A 10149-nucleotide genomic window follows, 5' to 3' on the forward strand; every position below is an offset into this window, starting at 1 on the left:
GCCGAGAACGGTTAAGAATTGTGAAGCTATCTGGGTTGTTGTGGACAGGTTGACAAAGTCTGCACATTTTATACCAGTGAGAATGGATTATTCGATGGAGAAGCTGGCTCAGTTATACATCGAGAAGATAGTTAGTCTACATGTTATTCCTTCGAGTATTGTGTCTGACAGAGGTCCGAGATTTACGTCGAGATTTTGGGAAGGTTTGCAGAAGGCTTTGGGTACTAAGCTGAGATTGATTTCTGCTTATCATCCGCAGACGGATGGACAGACTGAGAGGACGATTCAGTCGTTGGAAGATTTATTGCGTGCTTTTGTGCTGGAAAAGGGAGGTGCTTGGGATAGTTATCTGCCTTTGATTGAGTTTACCTACAACAACAGTTTTCATTCGAGTATTGGTATGGCTCCGTTTTAGGCATTGTATGGTAGAAGATGTCGAACTCCATTGTGTTGGTACGAGTCTAGTGAGAGTGCTGTGATTGGACTAGAAATTGTACAACAGACTACGGAGAAGATTAAGATGATTCAAGAGAAGATGAAGGCTTCTCATAGTCGTCAGAAGAGTTATCATGACAAAAGGAGGAAAACACTTGAGTTTCAAGAGGGAGATCATGTGTTTATGAGAGTTACTCCTATGATAGGTATTGGTCGCGCTTTGAAGTCAAAGAAGTTACCCCACCCCCGGAGAATCCTCTTGCTATGGTATTGAGTGTTTGGCGAACAAGTTTGTTACCCTTGCCCTGGGATGTATCATTTTCATTGTTGGGTCTGGGTCTTCCCGTGTAATCTCTCCCTCGGGAGTTAGACTCGTGTGACCTATGAGAGGAGTCACCCTTCACATATTTCTTGAGGTGTCCCTCATGAATCAACTTCTCAATTTTTTTCTTGAGTTGGTAGCAATATTCGATGTGGTTTCCTTGACTCCATGGAACTTGCACCATCTTCTTGGTTTGGAACCCATCACATCTTCCTTCAGAGCTGGAGGCGTGGGAATGTTGTATATATAAAGAACCTCCCACCAGATCTGCTCACGGTGAGTGTTCAGAGGTGTGAAGCTCGTCGTCGTATTGCTTATTCTCTTGAACATAGCATTGTCTATTATGGGAGAGGTACAATTACTTTTCCTCTGGTGGTGCGAACCTTTTACGTTGGAAACACGCTCCTTGACGTCTTACGCCTTCTTCTCGATGTTTCTCTCCTCGCTCTTTATGTAACATTCAACTTTGGTGACCACTTCTGCTAACGAAAGTTATGGCTTTTGAGCGAGGGACTCGTTGAAGTATCTTTCCTTAAGTCCATTTCGGAATTCCCCCACAAATATTTCTTAGTTTGGAGGAACGAACCTGATGGTGGCTTCATTAAACCGGGCAAGATAGCTACTTAGTGATTCTGATGGACCTTGTTGTATGCTAAACAAGCTGGTGGTTCCACCATCTTCTTGTGACATATGACAACGAACTGGTGCATAAGCTTCTTTACTAGATCTTCATAGCTGACGAAAGAGGCACGAGGTAAACCCATATAACGACATAGGGCAGTCTCATTGAATGTGCCAGACAGTAGTTTGCACTTCAAGGAGTCAAGTGCCCCAATGATGGTCATCCGTGTGCTGATGGAGGCAACATACTCACAAGGATCTCTACGCCCATCAAACTTGGTGAGAGATGAAGGCTTAAATCCCTCTAGGACCGGTGCTTCTCATATCTCATATAAGAGTGGATGGGGATCAAGCACCTCCATCTCTTTTGGAGGATTGGATTTTTGCTGGCGCTGTATAATGTTGTGGACATTGTCCTCTAATGTCTGATTTTGATGATGTAATTCGTTCATGGAGGCACACATATCCTCTAGGACGTTGGCTTCACCGCTACCACCGGTATCCTCTAGCGTAGGGGATGGATCCCTTCTGTTAACCATGGCCACGGAAGGTTAGGTATAAGAGTTGAGGATGACAACAAATATGTGGATTATGATAAAAATGTGGTCCAAGTTAGTTTTACCAGGGCGCCACTGTACTAGTAAAAAAGTACAGATGTGCATGTTACCACTACAAGGATAAGGATACTCAGAGGTCTTAGTAGATATATTACCATGTAAGGTGGTTAGGACTTTTCTATGGCGGCGAGCAACCATGTATGGTGGTGTTAATGGTGGTTTAGCGGACATGCTCACGTGAGGTCGGAGACTATGTATATAGCTTGATGCTTTTAGGGTAAGAGTACGTAATGTGTAATTTGTATGAATTAAGACATGTCTTTCTTTCGCTAGAGGAGAAGTATTTATAGAGGCACTTTGAACCCAAGATTTAGAAAACACTTAAAGACAACAATTGTTCCTCCATGGTTACGGGGGTCGTGGTATGACTTGTTCTCACATGACTATCTAAAGATAATAATGTTATACATGTCATCTATCCTTAATAGCGAACACCCCTATCCTATATCGGTGTCAGCATCCGGAGTACTACAGTAAAAATAGTATTTAAAATTTCATGAATACATTATATTCTTTAAAATAAAAAAGTGCATGACGTGAAAACTTAAAACAAAAATGAGAATATAACCAAAAATACAATTTAAATTCACCACACAAACACCCCCCCTTAAGATATTTATCATCTTACAAAAAATATTATTTTGTAGCTCTAAATAATAAGATATTCCGAAATGGAAGATAAATAGGGTCATGATTAGTTGTGGAAGGGAAAAAACGAGATAGCGATATGGCCTCTCTTGGATTTTCGCTCTCAAATGCCAGATCACTCTACCCACCGCTCAAATTAGGGTTTCCTTCCAAACCTCGAATCCCTTCCATCTCCACTCTCAACTTCTCTTCCACCTTAAGGTTCATACTTTTCTCTGTTAATTTTTTGGTATTCTTATTTCTGCATTTTCTGTAGATTTTTCATTGTATTTTACCCGTTTCCACGTTTGGTTTATGATTTCAACATTTCTAACCACCTATTACTCAATTAATGTTTTCATTTCTGCCGTTGACTTTATCTAGATGCATTGGGGCTAGAAGATTGCAAATAAATCAAAAGAAATTGAGTGTTTCTGCTGTAAACTCCAACTCTAGTGATGGAAAAGCGTCTAATGAAAATGTAAAGGAAAGTAGCAATGTTTCAAAGGGACCTCCTCTCCTTACTATTTTGTTTGGTTTGTTGGTATTCTATATTGCTGTTCGGGTCATTGGGTTCATTGTAATGTGGTTGGTAAGTTTGATTGTTAATGTGCCACCTCCAAAATGAACATGTTTGTTGTAATGTCTTGTTGTTTATATGTTAAACTGATGTATTAGTTCTTATTGTTTTTCTTTGTTTACTTATGTGCATTTGGACTTAGAGTATTTGTGTGTTAGAAATGCCAAAGTGAGCTGAAAGCAAAGGAAAGAGAGAGCTGATACCATAAGTTCTATCATATGCTGCACTGCACTGACACTTTAGATTAAAGGTTTGGCCGGTGTTAGACACCAACACATGGTAACATTTCACTCACCATTCCAAGCTGCATGACTTTCTGTGCAACATCAAAAATTACAGGAAGAGTAGGTTTATTTAATGGCATTACTCAATTTCAGTGATAAAAGCAAGTATTTCGAGAATATCTCAATGTTTATGATTCTTAGTGATCAGTTGAGTGAATATGCGTGTAATAGACGTATTCATTTTGTTGTTTATACCAACTCTTGCATCTAGCGATGTGTAGAGAAGGATACGCCATAATATGATTAGTATTTACCCTTTAAGGGAAAAATTTATCGTTATAGTTTTGAATTATTATTGGTGTATTTCCCCTTTAAGGGAAAAATTTATCATTATAGTTTTGATTATTATTGGTGTGGACATGTCAATCGTAGTCCGGATCTGTGTTAGTGTTGGTACCAAATTTCGCTTCCACTGGCAATACTTTACATCTATTTTTGGAACATCTGATTGAGGAATTCAAATTCAGTTTTCTGTTTTGAAATTCAATTACTTGAAACTTGATTGAGGAATTCAAATTCAGTTCTCTTTTAAAATTCAATTAAGTGAAACTTCATTTCTCAGTCTGAATCATTTACTCAACATGAAATTGGGATATCTTTTAAAGGAAACTTTCACGCCAACTATACTATCCAAAAAAAAAATACCAAAGAATGGGAAACAATTTACAAAATTAAGGTATGTACGGGATCTAAGTGTATGTTTGAATATTGACCACAATTTTGACAAAAATACATCAAGAACAAGTTATTATAATTTTGACAAAAATTGAAACTTCAACAGAATTAGTGGCAACAATTTCATAAAATTCGTTCTGATTCGAAACATTCTTCACTTTGCAAAGAGAAGCTTCATGTTAACCATGCGCTGCCATCACAATTCCAGATGTTTTTCAAACACACTTGATCTTTAAGGAGTTGGTTATGAAATTTTTAAATGAGTCTACTAAAATAAAGTTAAATTATGAAAAATCAGTTAATAATCTAATGACAGATTAATTTAAGTAAAATATTAATAGGTTTGGAGAAAGGTATCTAAGGGCTTTTTACTTTGTAAAAAGATATGGCCAACTGAGTTGAGCAGCTACATTTAGAGGCTAACACACAGCATTGGCCTGACAATGATCAGTGAGTATTTCTGGGAAGGTTATCAAAAATATAATGTCCAAGACGCCCCGTACGGAAAAGATTAAGCAATTTCCCAGCAACCATAACATGGATATCTTCTTCACATTTAGTTGAAACATGGAAAACTTCCTGCAAGGCAGTAAATTGTCTAGCAATAAGTGCTTCCATTTCAACTTCACATTTTATATTGCCTTCAAAAGATGATACTGTTTCATAGAGTGTTCTTCGAACATCCTGCACTACGTCGTCCTACAAAACACAAAGTTAACCTGAAATGAATTTGGATTTTAACTAGTAGAGATATCACGAAAGATTGACCTTCCAAAATCAGAAACATTTATTTTGGTTCGATTCTTAGATTGACATTTCAAATTTTGGCTTTCTGAGTGTTCATAATAGAATACATATCAGAATGCATTTGAACCACTATAGAAGATTGAAATGTCCACCTAAATAGTACACATACCTGTGTGTGATCTGTAGGGATTTGGTTTTTCTGTTTCATTTGCAACCCTGAGGTAGGCGAGCATTCTGTTTTGCTGTTAAGGAAGTCATTATCCTTGTTTGATAACCTCGCCCATTTCTTGTACTGATCACTGGAGTTATGAATAGCTAGAAAATATTGAGCAGTTTCTTTTCTCTCAACCAAACAGTCCCCAATTGCTCCTGCATAACGATAAAAATGAAGTCAAAATAAGATATAACACAGAGAGAGGGTTGTATGAAAGTTTAAACAGAATTACTGAATCGATTGCATGTTGAGTTTAAGAGACTAATGAATTAAGAAATTGATTTTGGGCTAATTAAGAAAACCCAAACATGAATTTCATGACACTAACTTAAAAAATTCTCATGGAATGAACTCACTTCAAAGTTCGGTCTTTATTGACAGTTCAAATAGAATTAAAATAGTGAACAGCTCATATAGAATCAAAATAGTGAATTAGCATTTTCGACTTTTCGTCTTTCCATCCTCAAGGGACGATAAGTCTACTCGCTTTGTATTGCTTCCTCGACTCAATATACTTGTCAAAAATTATCAACCCTTTTCCATAGCTCTATACTTATACAGAAATTGTACCAGATTCCTACCACTACATAAGAATGTAAAAACTAGTAGATGAAGAAGCAAACCAATTGAAAATACCTGTTAAGAGTAATTTAGATAGAACATCAACATCAGGAACCTCGGGAGATAAAACAGCTGGAGTGTCTAACACATAAATATTGGGATGGCTAGCAATCTGAATGGAAGAAAAATTCTCACCAGTAAGAATAGCACATGAGATACTGTTATGACCCTTCTTTGGTATAAGAAAGAATTCTTAAGATTGGACAGAAACAGAATTTAAATATCAGCTTCTTACACAGGCATGCTAGTATCTGGGAATGTAAGATGCCTAGATGAGCATGCCTGTGCACAGATCACATTCCCAAAGTAAATTATCATGTTGATCAAGTCGTTGTACTGTTCAACACGATGGTCAATATTTTAATTTAGACAAAAAAAATGAGATTGTGAGAAAGCAAAGAATGACAAAAGGTTATATGAGATTCAGATTTTACAAAATCTGTTTAGAGGCCTATTAAAAGTTCTGAGATTCATCAGTATGACAGGAAAGTTATAGAATAGATAGAACACGTGATGAAAACATATAACTTTGAAGGTCTGCAAGTATTTTTATCCTAGAAAAATAATAAAAGTAGAGTGCCAAATAGAAAAAAAAACCCAACCTTATAACTTCTTATGTCTTTAGTCTCCCCTGGCTCTGGACTCACAGTTGCATGCTTTAACTTTCCTTTTTCTACAAAACAAGAAATTGCAAAGAAACTTATAAATAAATTTGAAAATTTTGTGAGCATGCATCCACTAGTGTTTCTCAAATGTTGAGCAACTCGTTTCACTAGAATTGTAATAATAATTTAAATACCTGCTGCACTAATTCTCCCCACTTGATGCAAGGCATTAGCAAGTGCCGATTTACCGACATTTGGAATCCCGATTAACATTACTGTTGCAGTATACTTATTAGCATGATCAGTAGTTCTCTTCAGTTTTCCCACCTGGCGTTGTATAAGGCTTAGGAACTGTCTACAGGAAAAGTTTTTAGTTAGTAAATTAGTTCACGAGCAGATAAAATCAATAACAATAACATTTTGTTTTCACAAATTTATTTTGCAACTGGGAAATTCAATATCAAATATGGAATACCACCAAGTTAGATCATCCTAGTCACTATCAATTGCGCAGAATGTTATTTCCACACTAACATCAAGCGTTGACAAGAGAAACAAAGCAAAAGAAAACAACAAAAGATTTATAAAATGAAAGAGAGAAAAAGCCCATAAGAAATAACAACTTTCAGAAACTTATAGTTTACCTGTTTGATGCTGTCCTTGTTATGAGCATTGACTCCACAAGATATGCAGTTAATTTCCCTAAAATAATCCATCCATACCTGTTCACAGAATAAATTTTAAAAAGAAAATTATTAAGATAGCAAAATTCATAAATTAATAAATTTCAAAAGGAACGTAAATTCAACCGTTACATAGCATGGTTAATTGGTTGAGTGTGGTTAAGCAGCTTTACTTAATTTTCCAGTTGTTAGTTTGGTTAGGAAGTTAGTCTATATGTCACTATTGGTCACTCTAACTAGCTTAGTTCTCATCAGAGCTTCTATATAAAAAGTTCATTACTTTATTGTGTAAACAATTTTTTCCCATCAAATTTCAGTTTCATTTATCATCACTTTCTCTTACATTACATTCCTCTCCTACCATGTTTTACAGATCACATTCCAGATCATAAATTTCTATCAGTTAAGCATGGTATCAGCAGTTTAAGCTTTGTTTCAGTGTGTTTCTTGTTTGAGGATTCTCCTCCTCCAAGAATACTCCTCTTGGTTTCTTTGAGACTATGTTATTCTTCTTCAGCTTGAAGATCAATCTTGGATGATCACTCCAGCCTCTTCCACCTGCATCTTTGCGATAATCCTGCATTCATGATTGTTTCTGATCTCCTTACAGGGAACAATTTCAACTTCTGGCACCATGTCAAGAAAATGGTTCTAATTACACAAAAAACTGTTTAATAACTCTATAGACCATTGACCTACTTGACAACGTTGTTGTTCTGCCGGAAGCAGAACTGGTATACCATTTGTGGCTCCACAATAACAGTATTGTTGCTTCATCGCTTTTGTTAAAGGAAAGAACACTGTTTTTTATACCAAACAAAATCCCTGTATAGACTGTGACAAGCTTGAAGACAATGGTTCACAAAGTTAAGTTCAATGTCGACTTAGCTAGCATTCATCAAATCCTATGCTGATCATGTATCCCTCATATTCTTCAAGGGATCAAGTCACAATCTAGTCATCTACGTCGTCTTAACCGTTGTAGAGAACATCCTTATAGCTGGTCCAAACACTGCAGTGCAAAGATTAAGAAGGCACCATGCTAGACAGTAACTTCAAACTCAAAATTCTCTGAGATTTGAAGAAATATTTGCGGCTGAAAATATTCAACTCACCAAAGGGAGTTCATTGTATCAAAGAAATACACAACACAGTTACTTCATGACACTGATTTGAACTTATGCAAATAAGCTACTTATTTAAAACACTTGTGCAAAGAAGCTGCTTATTTAAAAGCGCTTAACTTGCCAAACATAACACACTCTAAAAAGGAGAGATACCTGTAAAGCGGAACGAGAAGCAAGATCAGCTTTGTTAAGCGCTACAATATAGTTTGAGGAATTTGGATAGTTTCTGAGCAAGTGACATTGAGAGGACAAAGGAATCTGAAATCGAAGAATGCAAAAGTTAAATAATTGAAACGAAAAGAAACAAGAGCAAGAAAGAGAGTATATATAACCCTTGCATCTGTGACATGGACGATGAGATCAACCAAAGGGATCCTTTCTGCGATGGCGCGAGTAGAAGCGGCCATGAAAGGGTCGTGCCATAGAGCTTCACGGAGCACGCTGCTTTTCCTCCTTTCGATTCTTTCTCTTACCGCTCTCCCTATTCGTTTGCCAAATTCCGAAGCTGCCATTCAGTTTGAAATGAACGGTGTGTTTCTTTAACAAAACTTGTGTATTTTTTCAAGAGTCCATTTTCTTTTTTAAAAACTAGTAACAAACCCGTGCGTTCGCACGGGTTCTGGTACGGGACGCGCATTTGTTTCAAATATATTTTTTTTAATAAAAAAATATTGGATTATCCATGAAAAAATAATAATTGAATGTATAATCAATAAAAAAATTTCTTGATCAGTAAATTCATGCCCCGTTAATAATCAGTAATTTCATGTCCTATAATAATCAAAATATTTTGATAGTAACTTCATGTCCCGTTAATAATCAATATTTTGAAAAATTCAAAATATGTTTTTTATAGTTACTTTTATAATTTATTTTGAAAATATTTTGAAATTTGTTTTTTTTTTTCGTATCCATGTGATCATTGTCAATAGAGAAAATTACTAAATATTTGTATATTGATGTAAAACTAAAAAATGTTGGTATTCCAACAATATTTATATACTATAGAACATGTCATTTTAATTTTTTTATATTTTTATTAAATGAGTAAATATACTATATATTTAATATATTAAAGATAAAAGATATCCCTCAAATTATAAAATTTCAATAACAATTATTATATTACAAAGAAAAGTCTTATGTTAAAAAGAATCTTCTTCACTCTCACAAAGAGAACTCTTCTTCCTCTCATTACAATATCATCCAAATCTACCTTCTATATTGATATAGTCTTTCTACAAAATTTATTAAGTTTCTCTCGCCATTTATATTTTTAAAAAAATGAAAAAATCTAAAGAAAATAATTTTAAATTAATTTTAAAAAAATAAGTTAAAATATATCTAAAGTTAAAAATAATTTGACTTTTTTTTTGTTTTTAGCTTCATCACTCTCTCATCTCATTTTATTCTCTCTAAATGATTATCTCACTGTATTTCCCCTCTCAGTCTCAATTTGTAGAAACATCCAAAAAATTGTTACACTTCTTCATTATTATAATATTATAATATTTAAAATTTTAGAAGATATCTTATATTTTAAAATAGAAAAAAATAAAAATATCATGGATAATTTAATAAATAGTTATTAAAATGATAAATTTGATGTGTATCATACATTTATTTTAGATAAATTTATTTATTTTGAAATTGTTATTTTATTATTTTTATAAAATTTAAAGTTTGAAGTTTGAAAGGAAAAAAAAATTATCTTGATGTTTTTTATAAGTTGAAAAAGAATATCGATAAAATATATTAGCTACGTACCTATTATTTATTTGGTTAATAACCCCATTAATATTTTAAATGCACATAAAGGTGAGTAATTGAAAATAATGATATCTACAATATAAGAAAGTTTTATGTTCTGGAAAGTACTTAATTGCCCCTTTGTGTTCTGCCTCAGCCACGTGGATGCATTGCTTGTGTTTCTATGCTCACTTCATATTTCCTTTTCTCACTTCACTTCACGTTTCCTTTGTCTTCAACCT

The 10149-nt window shown here is 34.6% G+C and overlaps 2 protein-coding genes across 4 annotated transcripts; one reads left to right on the top strand and one right to left on the bottom strand.

Annotated features, from left to right (window-relative positions):
* The first annotated feature begins 2657 nt into the window (after window positions 1-2657).
* On the top strand, window positions 2658-3306 carry LOC131594954 (uncharacterized). The gene is made up of 2 exons (XM_058867157.1): window positions 2658-2844; window positions 3007-3306. The coding sequence occupies exons 1-2, from the start codon at window positions 2723-2725 to the stop codon at window positions 3248-3250; spliced, it is 366 nt and encodes a 121-aa protein (XP_058723140.1). The 5' UTR covers window positions 2658-2722; the 3' UTR covers window positions 3251-3306.
* Window positions 3307-3755: 449 nt separating this feature from the next.
* Window positions 3756-8692, bottom strand: LOC131594953 (DAR GTPase 2, mitochondrial-like). Of its 3 annotated transcripts, none has more exons than XM_058867155.1 (8): window positions 8497-8692; window positions 8312-8416; window positions 6993-7070; window positions 6543-6699; window positions 6346-6416; window positions 5759-5855; window positions 5078-5277; window positions 3756-4860 (listed from the first exon to the last, which is right to left on the bottom strand). In XM_058867155.1, the coding sequence occupies exons 1-8, from the start codon at window positions 8668-8670 to the stop codon at window positions 4609-4611; spliced, it is 1134 nt and encodes a 377-aa protein (XP_058723138.1). In that variant the 5' UTR covers window positions 8671-8692; the 3' UTR covers window positions 3756-4608. The 3 variants fall into 3 exon arrangements, with proteins under 3 accessions (XP_058723138.1, XP_058723137.1, XP_058723139.1); XM_058867154.1 differs by having other exon boundaries at window positions 3757-4860; window positions 8491-8692; XM_058867156.1 differs by having other exon boundaries at window positions 4718-4880; window positions 8491-8692.
* Between the last annotated feature and the right edge of the window lie 1457 nt (window positions 8693-10149).

This window comes from Vicia villosa, linkage group LG4 (genome assembly GCF_029867415.1).
Source record: "Vicia villosa cultivar HV-30 ecotype Madison, WI linkage group LG4, Vvil1.0, whole genome shotgun sequence".
Taxonomy (NCBI): Eukaryota; Viridiplantae; Streptophyta; class Magnoliopsida; order Fabales; family Fabaceae; genus Vicia; species Vicia villosa.